The 21,048-nt window shown below is 48.4% G+C and overlaps 1 protein-coding gene across 1 annotated transcript in view; it reads left to right on the top strand.

Moving 5' to 3' along the window:
- cenpe (centromere protein E) overlaps positions 1–20,092 on the top strand; it is a gene marked incomplete at both ends in the record, with an annotated part of 28,474 nt that extends 8,382 nt beyond the window's left edge. Inside the window, 31 exons of the mRNA XM_080514442.1 lie at positions 57–209; positions 284–434; positions 505–604; positions 1,531–2,011; positions 2,090–2,146; positions 2,428–2,595; positions 4,077–4,151; positions 4,355–4,423; positions 6,448–6,579; positions 6,660–6,837; positions 7,972–8,108; positions 8,193–8,423; positions 8,537–8,683; positions 8,827–8,985; positions 9,259–9,363; positions 9,456–9,623; positions 9,710–9,850; positions 10,454–10,687; positions 10,795–10,878; positions 12,278–12,511; positions 12,619–12,702; positions 13,911–14,144; positions 14,252–14,335; positions 15,336–15,542; positions 15,629–15,706; positions 15,806–15,886; positions 17,829–17,929; positions 18,014–18,105; positions 18,823–18,940; positions 19,090–19,460; positions 20,022–20,092. Of these exons, the coding sequence (XP_080370568.1) occupies positions 57–209; positions 284–434; positions 505–604; positions 1,531–2,011; positions 2,090–2,146; positions 2,428–2,595; positions 4,077–4,151; positions 4,355–4,423; positions 6,448–6,579; positions 6,660–6,837; positions 7,972–8,108; positions 8,193–8,423; positions 8,537–8,683; positions 8,827–8,985; positions 9,259–9,363; positions 9,456–9,623; positions 9,710–9,850; positions 10,454–10,687; positions 10,795–10,878; positions 12,278–12,511; positions 12,619–12,702; positions 13,911–14,144; positions 14,252–14,335; positions 15,336–15,542; positions 15,629–15,706; positions 15,806–15,886; positions 17,829–17,929; positions 18,014–18,105; positions 18,823–18,940; positions 19,090–19,460; positions 20,022–20,092 (4,725 nt within the window). The remainder of the gene's footprint in view (positions 1–56; positions 210–283; positions 435–504; positions 605–1,530; positions 2,012–2,089; positions 2,147–2,427; positions 2,596–4,076; positions 4,152–4,354; positions 4,424–6,447; positions 6,580–6,659; positions 6,838–7,971; positions 8,109–8,192; positions 8,424–8,536; positions 8,684–8,826; positions 8,986–9,258; positions 9,364–9,455; positions 9,624–9,709; positions 9,851–10,453; positions 10,688–10,794; positions 10,879–12,277; positions 12,512–12,618; positions 12,703–13,910; positions 14,145–14,251; positions 14,336–15,335; positions 15,543–15,628; positions 15,707–15,805; positions 15,887–17,828; positions 17,930–18,013; positions 18,106–18,822; positions 18,941–19,089; positions 19,461–20,021) is intronic.
- Positions 20,093–21,048: the final 956 nt, after the last annotated feature.

Genomic DNA, 21,048 nt, shown 5'->3' on the forward strand with positions numbered 1-21,048 from the left:
CCCCCCTCCGTGGAGTTCTTTCCGTCCTCTCGTGACCCCCTGGTGCCGGCCTCCAGGTGTCCTCGGTCACACAGACCACGGCCACGGAGAAGGAGGTTCTGTCCCAGCTGCTCCAGGAGAAGGAGATGCTGCAGAGGGAGCAGGAGGACCGGATCAGGAACCTGACCACGCTGCTGGTCACCAGCACCACCCAGACCGCCGTCCGAAAGGTGAGCCTCACTCCAGCCTCTCCGTCCGGGACCAAATCCGGGACCGTCTCCTCAACGCCGGCCCCTCCGCTCAGGTACCGAAGCGCCGGGTGACGTGGGGAGGGAAGATGCTGAAGCGGGCCGGTCCGGCCGCTGCCGAGGAGCACCCGTGGGACTTCAGCCTGTCGCAGTCCTTCATGCCGAAAAGGAAGGCGTACGGCAGCTCTCTGAGCGCGCTGTGCGAAGGTAACGGAGGGCGAGACGTCACGTCGTGTCCGTGCTCCGGACCGGTCCTAAATGCTCTCCATTTGGACAGATGACGAGGACTTTGACTCTCACTGGGAAATCCCCGATGAGCCGCAGGATGAGACGGAGACCAGCCAGAGCTCGGTGACGGTCCGGAGCTTCGGGGACAGGTGAGACCAAAGAATTGCAGCCAGCCGGCGTCCACAACAATGTTGTCTTCAGGCCACGTTCACACGTACCTGTGTGTCTGAAAAAAATGGTTATTTCTCCGCAATTGCGCACATTTACACATAAACACAGGTACAGCTCGCCACAAACGACGATTCCTGAAAACTCCATGTCTCCGTTTGCGTCTAAAGGCAGGCAGATATTTACGTCACAATTCGAGACGTCCTGTTTTTTTTCCCAGGATTCTGATTGGCTACCTAGCTCTTAACCAGGTGGATATGTGGGTCCGTGTAAATGAAGATTAATTTTTTTTTTTTAAACATGGAGAGAAATATCCGTCTTTATAAAAAAAAAACTGTGCACTTGCAAATGTGGCCTTGGTGAAACTGTTGCTTATGTGATGTCGCTAATGGACTGATTACTTTAAATGTCAGTAACGCGCGAATGATCGGCTGCAGTGCACGTTAGAGTGACTCCATCATGAGTTGGATTGTTTGACCGCAGCAGAATGTTGGATTCACCAGTGGAGAGAGGAACTACTGTTGTAGCGGTTGGTTTTCAGGACCTCTGTAAGGATCCTCAAGTTTCTTTAATATACAGTGAATAAAAGGACATGCAGAGGGATTGCATGGCCTGATAGAATACAATATTTATCTGAAAAGGTAAAAATATGCTTGAACGGTAGGAGCGACATCACATTGAAGGAAATCCTGGGGTGTAAAGGCTTACATGGTGCAGCCTGAATGATTCTAAACACATTGTGAGTACTTTGATTGAGTTACTGGATGTTGGACATCCTTGTCATTTCTTGTGAGTCCTCTGTGCAGTTTAACTCTTCGGTCCACCTTCTGCTGGGTTCAGGCGTCTTGGAGACGAGGACGCCACTTCTTTGAGAATCTATAAGAGTTTCCTGTTGTCCCTTCTTCAGTCCGACAGGCGGGTCCAGTGACTGGATGTGTGAGCTTTCCAGCAAGGTGTCCACCCTGGAGCTGCAGCTGGACCTGGAGAGAGAGCTGAAGGAGAAGGCCTGGGGGGAGGTGGAGATGCTGAAGAGCAGCGTGGCCAAGCTGCAGCTGGAGAAACCCTCGGGGGAGCTGCAGCTGGAGGAAACATCAGGGGAGCTGCAGCTGCAGAAACCCTCAGGGGAGCTGCAGCTGGAGAAACCCTCAGGCGACCTGCAGCTGGAGGAACCCTTGGGGGAGGAAACCTCCGGGGAGCTGGAGGAACCCTTGGGGGAGCTGCAGCTGGAGGAAACCCAGCCCAGGCTGGCCGAGCTGCAGCTGCAGCATCAGACTGAAGCTGCACTCAAGCAGGAGGCCGTGGAGAAGGCGGAGAAGGCGGAGATGTTGGAGCTGAAGGTGGCCGACGTTGAACAACAGAACCACGCTCTCAGTGACACCGTGGAGCAGGTGGGGGGGGTTGACTGCTGGCTGCCTTCTCTCTGGGGTTCTCCACCACCGTCTGATCGGAACCTACTTGTTTTCTAGCTGAAGAGGCAGTTTGCAGAGACCGCCCAGCTGTGTGAAGCCTTGGCCAAAGAGAAGGTAATGGCAATGAACTAGTTCAACCCGTTTTCACTCTTGGTCAGTGTGCACAGCTCGTCCAGTTCCAGCAATGGTGGAATATTGGACTATAACTTTGAGCTAATGAATCAAAGAGCTTTATAGCACAGTTGTTGTTACTAAATTGCTCATTTTTGCAATTGTCTTTATTAATCTCACACTATAGTCCTGTAACCTGAACAGCTGAGCAGGGAACTGTTCAGTGCTCTGGTATACTGTGGCCACCTGCAGCAGGACTGACGTCTTGTGTGCTGCTCCTGCAGGAGGAGGTGCTGACTGAGCGGGACTACCTGAGGCAGGAGCTGGGCATGTTCATCGAGCAGACCAACATGCTGGAGGAGGAGAAGGCCGCCCTCTCCCAGGAAGTGTGGGAGCTCAGGGAGACGGAGGAGTTCAAGGCCCTGGAGAATGAGTTCAACAGAGAGCACCAGGTAAACCTTTAGCGTAGTAGAAACCTGGATGTCCTTGGTTTTCTTTCATCTGTGGCTCCCAGCAAACATGCTGCACCTCCTCTGTTGGATTTAAATTCATTATTTCATCTGCGGTCGCGGCTCCAGTTGGTCAGACTTTGTGCTATTTGGGGAGACATAGCTGCGATCACAGCGGCTTCAACAGACCAGTCAAAATGCAGTAAGACGTGCTAAACGTCTGCGCGACACTGGAATGCTAACGTAACATACTAGTACGTCTCTAAAAACTGTGTATCCCCCACTGCGCCTCTCGTTACAAGCCGCGACCGCATCCACGTTCTCCTCTTTTCTCCAAACATAAGAGTTCGGTCCATGTTCAGTGCTTTTATTTTCCCTAAATAGATGGCTTATGTTTTATTCTTGCGTAATCACAGCGAGTTGACACAGGTGGACCTCGTCCAGTCTGCTAAAACCATTATTATTAATCGCACCATTTCTGGGAGACTTTAGGCATTTTCAGGGGGGCGCCAAGACTGAAAGGTAAAGAGATGCACGGCTGCCTGCGATTAGTCCGACTCATCCTCATTGATGTCATATCTTTTTTTTTTTTTTTTTTTTTTTTTTGTAAACAAGGTTTGTTTATTCAAGATTCAGTTAAACAATATTACACTGGAAATCACCAATAGTTTTTCCCACTTTTCTTCCCTCCCCGAACCCCACAGTCAACATATAACAACAAGTAACAAGCCAGACAGGTTGAAAGGAAACACAAATACAATAATAATACTGTCAATAATCACTGCCAATAAAATACCTCAGAATGCACACAAACATGTAGTGTAATTGACTGATCTATAGTAGGCTTTCCTTACAAATTATTAGTATACAGCTATACAATTTCAACTCCATCCATCTTTTGAAAATAGGCATGGAAAGGGTCCCAAACGTCGTGAAATTTTTTAACTGAGCCTTTTGTTGTGTATCTGATTTTTTTCCAGCTGTGTGTAATACATGACGTCACTGACATTGATGTCATATCTTATTTGATTATTTGAGCAGTACACATTCTGCTCAAAAGGAGTGGGGCTGAAGCAAGAAGCTTATGAGCAGCCACCCCCAAACTCAGAGCAACAAAAAGTACATTCCACACTAGTATAGAAAGAACAAAACATCAACAAAAAAGAACCTCTCACATTTCAAACGACTATATCAACACGGACCAAACTTACAACACACATGCACATATACGTTGATCCTACTTCTCCTCCTGGTGGCGATGCATTTCTTCTTCTCTGTATGTTTCAAAAAGCTTTTGTTTGTATTTGAACAGGTTGATGTTTGGGCATTGTTTCAACTCCCTCTCCAATTTGTTCCACAATTGTACACAATATCTGAAATATTCTTTCGTCTCCGACACGGCTGCAGGAATCCCCTCACTGGTTTTAGTGGACTTCCTGTTGAAGTACATGTAAAGCCTCAAGCTGATTGAACTTTTCTTGCAGAACGAGTTGCAAATGGAAATCAGCAACTTGAAGACGGCTCTGGAGTCGTCCGACGCTCAGTTGCGGCAGCTTCAGGTAACGTCGTGTTGATCTGCCTCATCGTCTATCTTCAACCCAGTCTGTCACATGCATGAATACTGGATCGCCTGTGTGTCTTACTGTTATTCTGCACTTAATTTAACAGACTTTCCTTTCTACTGACATTTCAAATCAAGGACAAGTAGTTGTACAAGTCATGTACGTTGTATTGACGATCTATTTTTGTGTGTCGTGTTCAGAGCAAACTGGATGGTTTGTCTGAGCAGCTGAAGACAAAAACTGAGTTTGCAGAGGAGCTTCAGAGTATGGTATGTGTGTACCAGAATATCTGCAATTCTTATTTACTATTATTCCAAAACTGTTGTGTCTGCACTCATTTCATCAGATCCTTTATCACATAATGACACCTATCAAGGGCTCGGGGCCGACATGCAAATCACAGAGGTTCCAGAATCTTGATAACGTCCACACTGCTGTGTCTCGTCATTTTATTCTAAATTGTGATTTAAAAAAAAAAAAAAAACATTTTTTTTTTTTTGACATTTTCAAGAGCTAATTTACTTTAAAGGGTCCCTGAAATAATTCTATTAAAATACACCAGTATTTAGCATTATTTTTCCCCCTTTCGAATGATATATGACACACCAATGACAATCACACCACTATCTTGCTCTTGAGCGCCGAACGTCTAAAAATGCCTTTAAATCTCCCGCCCTGTGAATCTGACCTAGTTTTCCCAACTTGCCGTAGTTTTGCGCTGTGACGTATGAGGAGTTATTTACTTCCGCCCACAACAGCTGATCGTAGTGTCTTGTTTACATGTGCTCTGCATTATCGCGTTATTTAGCAGTTTTTTAGAGTCATGCCTAAGCGTTGTGTTGCGGCTGGGTGTTCCCAAATGCCCAGTCCGTCTGTAAGTGTCCATAAATTCCCAAAAGATGAAACTTTGAGGAGATTATGGACAAAACAAGTGCAGCGCACTCGCTCCAACTGGACACCAACAGAGGCCTCCTATCTCTGCAGTCAACATTTCACGGATGACTGTTACGAAACAGCACCCGCAATCCGAGAGTCACTTGGTTTTGATGTGAAGAGGAAACGTATCCTGAAACCTGGTTCTGTCCCCACCATTTTTAAACGGCTTTTTAACGGATTTTTAAACCCAACCTTCAGTAAGTCTTTTTAAAACCTGCTAAAACTTAAGACAAATAGACCAATAAACTTTGCAAAACACCCACTCTGACACAAGGGTAAATACCCGGTCACACACAATATGTGCACACGGGTAAATACCCGGTCACGCACAATATGTGCACACGGGTAAATACCCGGTCACGCACAATATGTGCACACGGGTAAATACCCGGTCACACACAATATGTGCACACGGGTAAATACCCGGTCACGCACAATATGTGCACACGGGTAAATACCCGGTCACGCACAATATGTGCACACGGGTAAATACCCGGTCACGCACAATATGTGCACACGGGTAAATACCCGGTCACGCACAATATGTGCACACGGGTAAATACCCGGTCACACACAATATGTGCACACGGGTAAATACCCGGTCACGCACAATATGTGCACACGGGTAAATACCCGGTCACGCACAATATGTGCACACGGGTAAATACCCGGTCACACACAATATGTGCACACGGGTAAATACCCGGTCACGCACAATATGTGCACACGGGTAAATACCCGGTCACGCACAATATGTACTCACGGGTAAATACCCGGTCACGCACAATATGTACTCACGGCTCAAACATGTATGGTTGAACGCCTTGATTTTCTTCTAATTCTTCCTCCGATGATTCCTCTCCTTCATCTTCGTCCAAAACCAACGATACGTCACTTAAATCTTCGCTAACATCGCTCCTAGGTGCTTCTGTATCGCCAAACCCCTCCATTCTTCAATCAGCTGATGTTGTTTTGGCTGGGACATATAACCCCTCGTACGTCATATCCGGTCTAGCTCAGGCGGCTCACATTTATGGCCCGCAAATATACCGTCGTCTGCTGCATCATGTAAAGTCAATTAAAAGGGTCGGAATTCGGACTTTTATCTGGGAATGTTATATACCTTTCGAAAGCATATTTATTCTTCTTTCTAAAGATGAAATCTGAAAAACATTTCAGTTACCCTTTAAATCTGATTTTGTGTTTGGACCTCAAAAGTCCAGCCGGAGGGGCAGGTGGACCCTCTGGCAGGCGGCTTTAGCTTCACACGTCGTGGTTTGAGATGAGCTGCACATCTGGTGGTTCTGCTCGTCTTCTGCAAAAAGCCTGAGCTGACTGGGTGACTTTCCTGTGGCAGGGAGGGAAGGACCTGATGCAGGAGGTGGCCAAGCTCCGTCGCTCTCTGGACGACGCAGAGGGTGTGAGCAGGGACACCAAGAAGGACTGGGCGCTCCTCCGCTCTGAGAACATGGCTCTGGGGGAGACCAACGTACGTCCGAAGGCCAGTTCCCATCTCCTGCCAAGATGAGCCGGGTGCACACTGACCTTCACCTTCACCTCTGCCCCCAGGCGACTCTCAGCATCGGCCATGAGAAGATGGAGCACGAGGTGACCAGCCTGCGGGTTCAGCTGGAGACGGAGAAGTCTCGCTACAGGAGCATGCAGAGCGACCTGCAGAAGGAGTTGAGCCTGGCCTTCGAGGAGAACGCAACCCTCACCAGCCTGCTCGCTGGCAAAGTGCCAAAAAGTAGGTGTAGGCCCCCAAAGGCTTTGGTGGGCTTGTGGGGGGGGGGGCTTTGGTAGGCTGGCGCTCAGGAACCAGCAGGGTGCCAAATGAGGAGAAGGCGAAAGGAAAGATTTAAAGATCATTCACAAAGTTCAGGCTTCAGAACAACACGTGTGTAAAACATAAAGGGAAAAATTCCGTTCTGTCTGTTAGTAAAGTAGAATCTTCTGGTTTCAATGGTTCTCAACTGGTGTGACCTAAAACCCTCTCACATCCTTTGAACGACGAGACGTGCAGTTTGAAGCCGAGATGGTCGAGTGGAACCAAGATGTGGCAATGCTAGAGAGAGCAACCACCTCTTTCATGCTCCATTAGCTGCACTTTAAATAAAAATGGAAACTCTTCACTTCAGTGACTCTAAAGTTCTATTATGCAACACTCCTACAAACATGGAGTATCCACTTGATGAATAAGTAACGTTGTCCTATTAAAACTCTTATTGAAGCATTAACCATAATGAATTAAACCTGAATTAAAAAGTATTTTCAAAAAAGCTCAAATGATGTAGTTTTACCTTGAGAAACCTCACAGCCAACCCTGTACTCTGGAGGGGGGAAACTTTCTTCAGTAGTAAAACAAACTCCAACTAATTCAGTTCAAAATCATTCGGGTACAAATGAATCTCCTGGTTCAGCATCACTCCAACGTACCATAAACACAGAGTGGGACTCATCAGTTGACAAGCTCTGATTTATTGGATGTTGTCAATGGTTTCTTTTCCAAAGACTCTTCTTTGTATGAAGCAACAGTGTGTGGTGTTTTACTCACCGCTCTGCTTAATGGAGCTGCTAAAATGGTTAAAAACTATAAAGGAAGGGGAAAAACAAGCTTTATAAATCACAAAGGGCAGGTCAGGATTTTAATTTAGTAAATGTCAAAAGCATCTTTTGATCAGAACAGTTGCAGGCGGTCAGGACGTCCTCCAAACCAAGAAAGATGGTTTTTGTGTTTGTCACGGCAGCAAGTTGACGTGCTCTCAAGTCTAGGGGAACACGACGACCCTCCCGTCTGCAGATCAGTCACACTAAAGAATGGAGACTCGTGAGCTTCCACTTTCCTTTAAATCGGTTTCTCTGCACGTCGTTGCGTGTCCAGATTTGATTGACAGTTTAGAGCTGGAGAAGACGGTGACCCGTCTGAACCAGGAGCTGACGGCGTCCCGGGAAGTCCAGGACACCCTCGGCGCTCAGCTGGAGCAGTTTCCTGCCACCGTGGACGACCTGTCCAAGCAGGTGAGGAGCCCCTCCCCCCCCCCCCCCCGACCGGGCGTCTCCTCCCCACAGGCTGCAGGTGTGACGTCCGCTCTGGCGTTTCAGGTGCAGCAGCTGAGCGAGGAGCTGCGTTCGGCTGAAGCCGGGCGGCAGGAGGAGGCGCGGCTCCTCTGCGAAGCCCTGCAGGAGGTGGACAGAAGCAAAGAGGGGCAGGAGGAGCTGAGGCAGCAGTGTGATGACATGAAGCACACCGTGGACTCGCTGGGCTCAGACCTGCGGAGAGCTGAGGCTGAGGGGAGTCGACTCCAGGCTGCAGTGGAAGAAACGCTTGTTCAGGTGGGAAGGAGAGTTTCCTCAGTCTGTTCTCTTCATTTTCATCTCCAAGCCCCTCCAGGCTTTCTGCTTTGCCCATCCACTTTCTAAGGCCTGTTTTTTTGTTTTGACCTCAGCTGGAAGAAAGCCAGCAGCTCAACGTGTCCCTGGAAGGAAGGGTGGAGGAGCTGCAGCGGCTGGTGCAGGATCTGGAGGAGAAGCTGGCCGACAGTGAAGTTTCCAGAAGCACCGAGGAGGAAATCAGCCGAGAGCTCCAAGAGGAGGTACAGTAGCCTGACGCATCAAGTACTCCTCGCTAACCAGAGAGGAGCTCCTGAGGTTTGGTTCTGCTTTAGAAAGAACCGGCTGAGATTCAGGGAAGGGACTTTGTTGTGGATGGAAGATGAACTTTGTCTGGTGGCTCCAGGTAAAGGGGCTGAGTGAGGAGCTGCGGGAGGTCCGGGCTGCCATGGAGGCTCTGGTGTCGGAGCAGAAAGCCGCCGTCCACGGCTCTGCCGAGGAGACGGAGCAGCTGCTGAGCACCATCACTTCCCTGAGTGCAGAGGGAGAGCAGCTCCGAGCCCAGGTGAGGAGAAAACACCATGCCGACCTTCACAAGGCTCCAGGAAATACTGCGTTTTGATACTCGGTTGAATTTGAGCCGTTTTTTTGTTCCTGGTTTTAGTTTTTGTGACGAGGCCGACTTGTTTCAGTTGTGTTTTGATTGCTCCACGTCATTGCTGCAGGGTGTCTGTCCCTGTGGTACAAAGAGCTGTACATGTATTGGAGAATAAAGGCTTCATGGGGGCTGGGGGGGACTTCACATCACCTGAGTAGTGCTTCCTCTGGTTTCCTTCAGGCTGCAGAGACACACACGGCCCTGGAGGCGCTGCAGATGGCGCTTCAGGAAGAAAAGCAGAGGAGCTCAGATTTGACTAAACTCTGTGAGCAGAAAGAGTCTGATGTGAGTACAACAGTGGAGCAGCGGGGTGTTTCCTCGTTTATTTTCTACCAGGCAGTACAATCCCCCGCTCCCTGTGCTGACTGTTCCTCCAGGTGCCGACGTTGTCACAGGAGCTTCAGAGCGTGAGGGAACAGGAAGCTCTGGTCCAGGCGTCCGCCCGGAGCTGTGAGGCCAAGCTGGACGAGCTGCGCTCCGCCGCCGCGTCTCTGTCTGCAGAGAGAGACCAGCTCAGGCTGGACCTGCAGGAAAACGTGGACATAGTGAGATTCTGTCCAGCTGCTTTAGTAGAAGTTAAATGTGCCATTTTGAAACTGAGTGGAGTTGTGTTTTTTTGTTTGACACTCAGATGATCGAGGTGCAGCAGGAGCTGAGGACGGCCATGCAGAACAACCAGAAGCAGAAGGAGCTCATTAAACAGCTGAAGAAGTCCAAACCAGAAGAAGATCCCTCTGAGACCAGAGCTCAGCTGGAGGAGCTGCAGGCTCAGGTACTTGATGAAACCGTCATGATGCGTCGGGTCCCTGCAGCTGCTTTCAGGTTCTGGACATTGAATACATTAACAAACTAACCATTTTAATCTGTGGTGTCCTCATGTCACCTGGTTGATGTTGTGGAAACAATGAAGTGCAATCCAGATTTCTCTCATTCTTTTCCCCTTTTTTGAAAGAAGAAAAGGGATTAAAAAAAGGGGGGGGGGGGGGGGTAGAAACCTCCAGATTTCCTCCTCATTGCTGCAGCTGCACTAAAGTGATCGGCCGCTCCTGACAATATTCTTATTTCACCACATTCAATATGAAGCAAGTGTAATTTTATTTTTACGACGACGACACACCGATGCATTGCATAATGTTCTCAAACATCTAAACGAGCTGTAGTGGAATGAAATGTTATCAGAAATGCTTTTGGTAATTTGATTGTGCAGTGGAGAGACACACACAAACTAATGCAAAACCAGAAAACTGCCAAACATGAGGCTGTATTGAAGCAGGTGGGGTAAAACTAACAGCTCAGGAATTTACGTGGACAAATGTACTGAAAAGGGAAAGATGCTTCCTAAACCTGATCTCACACTGCTCTGCTTCTTGATCAGATCAAGAGTCTGACGGAGGAGCTGCAGAGCGTGGAAGCAGAGCGAGCCAAGCTGCTGACTGAGAAGGAGGGCGGCCATCAGAAGTCCTCCGATGAGACTCAGGAGCTGCAGCACAGAGTGACGTCTCTCAGTGAGGAGAGACAGGAGCTGCAGGAGGTGTTGGACACCCTGAGACAGGAGAAGACGCAGCTGGCAGCTCAGCTGGAGGACACCACACAGTCCCTGCACACTCAGGTCCGACACATGCTGACAACTGCACTGCTGATGGACTCACACACCATGACTGCTATGAAAGGATCCCCTTTGCTCACCTCATGCTGGGATGTCTTGTTTCCACCCAGATGAAGAGTTTGGGTGAGGAGCTGCAGCAGATGACAGCACAGAGAGCTCAGCTGGAGGACACCACTCAGTCCCTGAACACTCAGGTCTGACATTCCACCGTGAAGAAACACTGCCTCCCTCACACACAGGAGGGACGACCGCTTCAGTTGGGAACCTTTCATTCTGCCCTTCAGGATGAAACGGTGCAACAGTAGTTCACAGGATTACATGACATGCACATATTTGATACATGAGATTTTTTAATAATCATTTAAACTCAATTGATTTTGGGGGCGCTGTCACCTGAAACAAACACTGACCAGAGAGGAAGTAAAGAAGAAACAGTTCCTTGATTGGTCGGGACTGAAAGAGGGAGTCCCTCCTCTTTAGCCTACAGTGGCTAGGCTAGTTGGCTCATGGCTAATGGTTAGCCACAAACAACTTTTATTTGTAGAGTACGTCCGAAATGTCCCTCTAACTCCTTATCTATCGACTTTCGCTGAACCCCAGAAGTGTTTTGTGTAGTGGCCATGATAAGGACTGTCTGAATTCTCAATGTGCAAAGAAACTGAGGCTTGTTGCTTCCTTTAGAGCCTCATTTAGCCTAGGATAGCACTGATGCTTCCTTTAGCATAGGACAGCACTGATGCTTCCTTTAGAGCCTCCTTTAGCTTAGCATAGCACTGATGCTTCCTTTAGAGCCTCCTTTAGCCTAGGATAGCACTGATGCTTTCTTTAGCCGAGGATAGCACTGATGCTTCCTTTAGCCTAGGATAGCACTGATGCTTTCTTTAGCCGAGGATAGCACTGATGCTTTCTTTAGCCGAGGATAGCACTGATGCTTTCTTTAGCCGAGGATAGCACTGATGCTTCCTTTAGCCTAGGATAGCACTGATGCTTCCTTTAGAGCCTCCTTTAGCCTAGGATAGCACTGACACTTCCTTTAGCCTAGGATAGCACTGATGCTTCCTTTAGAGCCTCCTTTAGCCTAGGAATCACTGATGCTTCCTTTAGAGCCTCCTTTAGCCTAGGATAGTACTGATGCTTCCTTTAGAGCCTCCTTTAGCCTAGGATAGTACTGATGCTTCCTTTAGCATAGGATAGCACTGATGCTTGCTTTATCAAAGGAGGCGAGCCCATGCTATCCCACCATTCCTTGCAGCGACTTGCACAACATATAAAGTGAGCCGCTCATACAAGCATTCAGGGAAACTCAGGATGCATTAATATGCGTTGAACAACTTTAAATCTAAAACTCTTAATCCTAGCTATGAATGCTATGCAGAAGTTGTAAAATGAACACTATAAAGTAAATGTTTTGTGCAGACTTTTCTCAGTTTACATTGGTTATTTATTCACCTGGTAGCCTCTTTGTTGCCATGGCCCTTTGTTTAAAGAGAAAGTGGTGACCTTGTCTTGAGGTTTTGTTGGATTCTATGCTGTGATTTTCTATTCCAAAGTGATGACGACACATCTGGCTTGATTCTGCTTCTGTCCTGACAGATGAGACGTTTAACGGAGGAGCTGCAGAGCGTGGAAGCAGAGCGAGCCAAGCTGCTGACTGAGAAGGAGGGCGGCCATCAGAAGTCCTCCGATGAGACTCAGGAGCTGCAGCACAGAGTGACGTCTCTCAGTGAGGAGAGACAGGAGCTGCAGGAGGTGTTGGACACCCTGAGACAGGAGAAGACGCAGCTGGCAGCTCAGCTGGAGGACACCACACAGTCCCTGCACACTCAGGTCCGACACATGCTGACAACTACACTGCTGATGGACTCACACACCATGACTGCTATGAAAGGATCCCCTTTGCTCACCTCATGCTGGGATGTCTTGTTTCCACCCAGATGAAGAGTTTGGGTGAGGAGCTGCAGCAGATGGCAGCAGAGAGAGCTCAGCTGGAGGACACCACTCAGTCCCTGCACACTCAGGTCTGACATTCCACCGTGAAGAAACACTGCCTCCCTCACACACAGGAGGGACGACAGCTTCAGTTGGGAACCTTTCATTCTGCCCTTCAGGATGAAACGGTGCAACAGTAGTTCACAGGATTACATGACATGCACATATTTGATACCTCTGCTTTTTTAATACTACTTTATTTGTAAAAGTTTCAATGTAGGAACAGAAACTCTATTGATTTTGGGGGCGCTGTCGCCTGAAACAAACACTGATCAGAGAGGAAGTAAAGAAGAAACGGCTCCTTGATTGGTCGGGACTGAATGAGGGAGTCCCTCCTCTTTAGCCCACAGTGGCTAGGCTAGTTGGCTCATGGCTAATGGTTAGCCACAAACAACTTTTATATGTGGCGTACGTCTGAAACGTCCCTCTGACTCCATGTCTATCGACTTTCACTGAACCCCGGAAGTGTTTTGTGTAGTGGCCATGATAAGGAGTGTCTGAATTCTCAATAAGCAAAGAAACGGAGGCTCGTTGCTTCCTTTAGAGCCTCATTTAGCATAGCATAGCACTGATGCTTCCTTTAGCATAGGATAGCACTGATGCTTCCTTTAGAGCCTCCTTTAGCTTAGCATAGCACTGATGCTTTCTTTAGAGCCTCCTTTAGGTTAGCATAGCACTGATGCTTCCTTTAGAGCCTCCTTTAGCCTAGGATAGCACTGACGCTTCCTTTAGCCTAGGATAGCACTGATGCTTCCTTTAGAGCCTCCTTTAGCGTAGGATAGCACTGATGCTTCCTTTAGCCCGTGATAGCACTGATGCTTCCTTTAGCATAGGATAGCACTGATGCTTGCTTTATCAAAGGAGGCGAGCCCATGCTATCCCACCATTCCTTGCAGCGACTTGCACAACATATAAAGGGAGCCGCTCATACAAGCATTCAGGGAAACTCGGGATGCATTAATATGCGTTGAACAACTTTAAATCTAAAACTCTTAATCCTAGCTATGAATGCTATGCAGAAGTTGTAAAATGAACACTATAAAGTAAATGTTTTGTGCAGACTTTTCTCAGTTTACATTGGTTATTTATTCACCTGGTAGCCTCTTTGTTGCCATGGCCCTTTGTTTAAAGAGAAAGTGGTGACCTTGTCTTGAGGTTTTGTTGGATTCTATGCTGTGATTTTCTATTCCAAAGTGATGACGACACATCTGGCTTGATTCTGCTTCTGTCCTGACAGATGAGACGTTTAACGGAGGAGCTGCAGAGCGTGGAAGCAGAGCGAGCCAAGCTGCTGACTGAGAAGGAGGGCGGCCATCAGAAGTCCTCCGATGAGACTCAGGAGCTGCAGCACAGAGTGACGTCTCTCAGTGAGGAGAGACAGGAGCTGCAGGAGGTGTTGGACACCCTGAGACAGGAGAAGACGCAGCTGGCAGCTCAGCTGGAGGACACCACACAGTCCCTGCACACTCAGGTCCGACACATGCTGACAACTGCACTGCTGATGGACTCACACACCATGGCTGCTATGAAAGGATCCCCTTTGCTCACCTCATGCTGGGATGTCTTGTTTCCACCCAGATGAAGAGTTTGGGTGAGGAGCTGCAGCAGATGACAGCAAAGAGAGCTCAGCTGGAGGACACCACTCAGTCCCTGCACACTCAGGTCTGTGTCTGATGTAATGATTATATTATTTTAACGTCTGAACATCAGCTCATCGTAGCATTCTGTGAATGTACAGACCACGCTGCAGCAGCTGTCAAACTACCAAATAGATCAAGTAGATCTACAGTATCAAGGAGTTTTTAAAACGCGAGAGCATCAGAGCTTCGTTCAGTACAACCTGATGTGTCGGCCACAACTCTCCTGGGACCGCTCACAGCCCGGCTGAGTAATCAGGCGACCAGAAAATAATTGAATGCATGCAGTGGAGAAATGATTACTGTATTTTCCAAACAATAAGCCACAACTTTTTTCCAACGCTTTTAACCCTGCGGCTTGTAACACAATGCGGGTATATTGTGGATTTTTCTGGGCTTCATGCCACCAGATTCTACTTCTGCATGTAGATACAGGCTGTTTTTAGCCTCTGATTCTCCAAAACCTGCCTTAAAAGTGACATTTCTGCTCTTGGTGAGCTCGTCTTGTGCAGTTTCCAGAGCTCCAGCAGCTGACTGCCCTGGAAGTTGCGTTCAGGTGCATCACGTGAACTAGCGCGCTGGATAAGTGGCTGAGAAATCTTCCTTCTCCGAATCACAATCGGCAAATAACAGATAAAATGCTTCATCAACAGAGATAAAACGCTTGCTGAGGATGTCTCTCTCTCTTTGTCACAGCAGGCGCACAACACAGCACCGTGTGCAGGAATTTCCTGCACTGAAAGACAGATTTGCGAGAATTTCTGAAAATGAGTAACCCATTTGTTCCTCAAAGAAATAATCGGTGTTGGATAAATGTTGAAATCCACTGATTCTCAGTTTTAAAAAAATGGTTTTGGAGGCAAAAATCCTGCCAGGGCAGATTCTCAAGAAATCTGATCATCTTGTATTGGAGTCGTTGTCGTCATGTCCTCATCAACACTCAAAATGTAGCCGAGTCTATTAAAGGTACGTGATCAGCAGGTTGGTGCCTTCCAGTGAGCGGCGGGTTTGTTCTCTGCTCGCAGGTGAGGAGTTTGACGGAGAAGCTGCTGAGTTTGGAAGCTGAGAGAGACGGTCTGCTGAGTGAGGAGTCCAGCCAGAAGAGAGTCTCTGAGGAGACCCAGGAGCTGCAGAGCAAAGTGACTCTTCTGGAGGAGTGGAGCTGGGAGCGGGGGGAGCTGCTGGACAAGCTGAAATGGGAGAAGGACCTCCTCCAGGCTCGCCTCAACCTGGTAGATGGTCCTTCTGTTGGTCACGTGAGGGGAGGAGCACGGCTGAGCATTAAAGCGTGTTGATGTTGTGGCCGAACTCTCATCAGATCTCGTGTGAGGCGGAGGAGCAGCGGGTGGAGGAGGAGCGACGGCACGTGGAGGAGCAGGCCCTGCTGCATCAACAAGTAAACACCACCCCCCCCCCCCCCCCCCCCCATCAGTCCCCTCCCTGCCCAGTGGGCCCCCGTCCAGTTCTCTGAACCAGTGTTTTATCTCCATCTCAGGTGCAGCAGCTTGAAGAGCAGCTCCAGCAGCTCAGAGAGCAACAAGCTTCTGTCCAGGCCCAGGCTGACGTCACGCAGCAGGTTTCTAAACCTTCACTTTCTTCTGTTCTTTTGGATTTTTGTACTGGAATCCAGCCTATTTTCTACTTTCACTGAAAACCGAAATGACGTGAAGAGCACAGCGTTCCGTTTAGTCGGCATTAGGGCTGCAACTAACGACTATTTTAATAGTCGACTAGTCACCGACTATTGAAACGATTAGTCGACTAATCGGATAATTATAAATTTTTTCTTAAATTTAGCATGAGGTTGCTTTAATTATGTGGCAAATGAATAATAAACACAAGAAAGGTGGGTACTTCAATGAAAAATGCATCTTTTATTCAACTTTGCTGCTGATAGGCCATAAATCCAAAAATAAATAAACCTCTGTCCAAGGACAGGCAAATGTGTTTTATAAAAAAATTTATTAAAATCAAGTAAACATTTCTTTCCTGTAAACCAAGGGCACATTAGCAGCAGTAAAACATTAAATAAAAAAAATATAAAGTGCATTTTGTGAAGTGCATTCAGTTGTAAAAGAACTTTACAATTCTCAACAGTCTGAAATCTAACGGTTTTAACAACGGACATGTGTAGATACACAGCTGAAAAAGCATTCAGACTTGTCCACATTCATGTTGAAAACATGGACTGTTTGCTACAACCTGGACACAAACCTGTCATGGTGGACAGACCAGGTTTAAAATCAACATTCGTTCGTGCATCACCGAAGTGCTGCCATGATACGCAAGGTCTGCTTTGCAAACCTTGCAAGTAATCTTTTTGTTCGCCGTATCCAAGCTAAAATGCTCCCAAACTTTGAAAGTTCTCGTGCGCGCAGCTGCTGTGTTGGACGCCGCCATTATTTCTGTGTACGTTGCCGCGCGTCAGAGACGCTATTGCGCATGTGCGACTCGGCAGAGATTGTAATGAAGTGAGATGCCTCACTCTGTTGGAAAAACCCGTCTAGCGACGAATGTCGACAATGGAATTCATTGTCGACAATTTCTATTATCGATTTTTGTCGACAACGTCGACGAATCGTTGCAGCCCTAGTCGGCATAGAGGCACTTTAAATCGTTTAAACCCACCGTGGTGAGGACGGCTGGCCTGGTCTTAAAACACGTGTACAGAGCAACAATGTGCAGCTTGTCCTCAGACAGGTCAATCCATTTATTTTAATAACGGTTTCTAGAAAGGATCCAGCGATAACGTATATAGTGTCAGCAGAATTTACGATGAGACGCATCTTCACGTGGTGTCGGTGGGACTCTGCTGGCAGAGCCTCGTCTGCATTCTGTTCCACCTGAACGTAAATCAGTCTGGTTCTCCAGACCGGATGGATCAGAACAGGTCTGGTTCCTGTGTTCTGGTCATGACCTGGTATAACTGACGTTTGGGGAAAAATGTGATTGAACTGATGCGTTCAGTAGTTGTAGCTGATGTCATTTTTGAGTTGCGTTTGAAATGCGTGAAACACACAGTCCTCCGAGACATCAACTCCTCGAGACCTGAAACCTGGCCAGGATGTCCAACGGGCCTTCCTGATAACTTCTCAAAATGGAACTGTGATCTCAAAGGGGCGTGGCCACTGCGCTCAGAGTATCTGATGGCTCGCCATGAAACGGGAAGTGATGCAACTCTGATGACATGAAGTTTCAGGCAGATTGAACACAGTGCTGCTCTGAACACGTCCATTCAGTCATAGCGCCACCTTGTGGTAGCAGGAGTTTCAAAAGATTTTGACACCTTGATGCATTATCGTTGGCCTGTTGCCCATATTAGGCTCTGGTGTGGCGGCGTAGACCTGGACATCATGAGTCATGAAGAAAATGGTGGCTTGTTACCAAAAAGACGTGTTTGACTGCAAATGATGTATTTCTGCATGAGTAGTGATGTTTATCAGAGCCAACTGGCGCCACCTGCTGTCTCCTCCTCTCAGCTCTCGTGACCAGTCTCTCTGACCTCCTCTTTGTTTCAGACTCTCGTCTCTCAGGGTGCCGCCGAGCTGGAAAAGCTCAAAGCCAAAGTGTTCCAGACGGAGGTGGCGCTCAGCTCAGCATCTGATGATCACCAGAAGGAGTAAGAGGCTTCTCACGTCAGTGTGGCTCCTCAGTGGTGAGTTTGGTTTCCTGCTGACGTTGAAGGATGTTGTCTGTTTCTCAGGCTCCAGAGGCTGAGCGTCGTGTTGAGGGAGAAGGAGGACTCTGTGAGGAAGCTGAAGGAAACTTTGAGGAGGCAGCAAGGAGAGGAGTCATGTGAGTCTGCAAGTCATGGAACCTCCTCCGGTTGTATTGCAGAGCTGGAGTCTCTTCAGCTGACCGGATGTCCCGGAGTCTCTTCAGCTGACGGGACGTCCCGGAGTCTCTTCAGCTGACGGGACGTCCCGGAGTCTCTTCAGCTGACGGGACGTCCGGGAGTCTCTTCAGCTGACGGGACGTCCCGGAGTCTCTTCAGCTGACCGGATGTCCCGGAGTCTCTTCAGCTGACGGGACGTCCGGGAGTCTCTTCAGCTGACGGGACGTCCGGGAGTCTCTTCAGCTGACGGGACGTCCGGGAGTCTCTTCAGCTGACGGGACGTCCGGGAGTCTCTTCAGCTGCTGGGACGTCCGGGAGTCTCTTCAGCTGCTGGGACGTCCGGGAGTCTCTTCAGCTGACGGGACGTCCGGGAGTCTCTACAGCTGACGGGACGTCCAGGAGTCCAGCTCCCATCAGTCACGTTCCTTAAGAAATATGAACAGAAACTGCTACAGTCTCCAACTATGGGTGGCACTTTGTCCGTTGTGTTAGTTGTTATTCATCCTCTATCCCCTCCGTCCTCTATCCCGCTCCATCTGTCCTCTATCCTGCTCCATCCTCTAAACTGGGAGAGAAGAACAATGTGTGGGGGGGGGAAATGTCCAGATGCCCGACGGGTTGTGAAGCTCTCTCCATCCTAGCAGCTTGCAGCAGTTGATCAAACGTTGTCCCCTCAGTCCTGACCGGTGCAGAGCTCCACACCCGGCTGACCCAGCCCAGGGGCCTGAGCAGGGGCAGCATTCAGCAGGAGGTGGAAGTCCAGCAGCTCCGCCGCAAAGTGTCGGAGCTGGAGAGGTAACGCTTTCACACTTTGACTGAACACTGTCCCACCTGAGCCAGAGAGCCTACTGACTGGTGGTGTTTGGTCGAACCCTTCTCCTCCTCCTCCTCCTCCTCCTCCTCCTCCTCCTCCTCCTCCTCCTCCTCCTCCTCCTCCTCTGCAGTGTGGCTTCCAGTCAGCAGGCTGACATCAACAAGTGGAAGAGCAGAGCTGTGAGGCTGAAGAGCAAAGCTGAGGCAGACCGGGCGCCATCGCCCCGCACTCCCAGGAGGAGGGGCTTCCACTTCTCAGACCCGCCCAACCTCCTCCTCTCCCCCAACAAGGTCAGGGCGTCTCCTCTGAAGGTCCTGGACTCCCCCCAAAAGATCCTGGACTCCCCCAGCAAGGTTAGGGAGTCTCCACTGAAGGCCCCGGACTCCCCCAACAAGCTGGATCCTCTCAAAAGTCGCTTCTTCGACGTGGGCAGCACTGACGCCCTGAGAAGAGCCGCCCCCAAACAGTTCTTCGATAACTCCAGACTGGGAACCGTTCCAGGTGAGTGTGGTGCTCCTGAGACCTTCCTGTGCAGACGGAGAGCCGCTTTAACACTTATGCTATTGTGAGGAGTACCGGGTCTGATCCTGGAGTTGAACCGTCCTCCTGCTCAGCTTATCTGGTAGAGTATGTTTTACTCGACTGGAAAACTTTTTCAGCAGAATCAGAAACTTTAATTCTCAAATCTTACAGAAAGGAACAGGGACGTTCCGGTGAAAGACTTCAGTCTGAGCCTCTGATACCCGAGGCTCAGACCGTTTTCTGAAGCTAATGTCAAATTACACACAGTCAAACTTTAAAGTCTGACTCAGGTTTATTAGAATCGCCTGGGCTCTAATGACAAGCTTTTTCCATGCTTGCTAACTAGCTCGCTGCAGGAGAGAACACAATCAATTCAGTCCAGCTTTTTATAGAGCACCAAATAAAAGCCTCATTTCAGGGCACTTTTACAGCGAAAACCCAGCAATTCCACAAACTGTGAAGAACTTTTTTTTTTTTTTAACAGAAGCAGACTTCCTGCTGTGTCTCGCTCATGTCTGATTAACGTCTTGTGTGTTGCAGATGCTGTGGAAAGTGAGAAGGACTTATGGCCTCTGTCTCCCACACAACAGGACCTGTGTAAAACCCAGTGAAAGGCCAATATTCTTTTAAATCCTTTTTTCCTTTTCTTTGTGCTTTTTTTAATAATAATAAATATTAATAATAAAGTGTATTAAAATGTCCTGGCTGCTGCTGCTTTCATTTCCCTGATTGAACACAATCCGTTTTCCAAACTATCTTCTCCACCCGCTACACAAACGGCTTCTTAGACGCTCATTTATATGAATTCAAGTCAACTTTATTTATTTAGCACCAACAGTCATTTCAAGGAGCTTTTAATGGAGAAACCCAACAATCATTGTTTGAATTTTCTATGCTTTTGTATTACTGGGAGAAACATTACTATTGGGAGATGGTATATGCAGTATCCTTGTCTTAAAGTTCTTATACTGTGTTGGGATCTCACAAGACCACAGAAAGTTTGTTCATTTCTAGGGAAAGACAATTTTCATTTGTCATGACATGAATTTGGACACAGTAATGTGATTGACCATCACACCCAGTTGGGGGGGGGGGGGGGGGGACTTTTTCCACCGCAGACCCATGCAGATCCTCTCCCGCTTTCTGCTCACAAGACGCTTCCCCCATGCACTCAGCCAGTCACCGATTGGTTGAGGCTCTCAGGATTTGACACCTCCAAATCCACAAACTTTCAACAAAAGCAGTCTTGTTGAGTCTTGCAGCGAACACCAGGGAGATGGGAGCTGCAGCTCACCCAGTATTAGCATACAGCTAACACCAGGGGCCTTCACTCCTCAACTCTGCTGACCCGACCACGAGAGTCAGACCTTCCCCTAATCAGAGACCAGCACCCAGAGTCTGCTCTCCCATCAACCAAGGAACACCAACCGGTTTCTCCAGGACGGGACCAGGGAAACAACGCCTCACAGAACTTCTTTGTGTTTGTTGTTTCTTCGAAAACATCAAAGAGATGGTAACAAAAGCCGGAGATTAGTTAAACCTGATGCTATGCATAGAACTGTTTAAC

Source organism: Blennius ocellaris, assembly GCF_963422515.1.
Source record: "Blennius ocellaris genome assembly, chromosome: 18".
NCBI lineage: Eukaryota > Metazoa > Chordata > Actinopteri > Blenniiformes > Blenniidae > Blennius > Blennius ocellaris.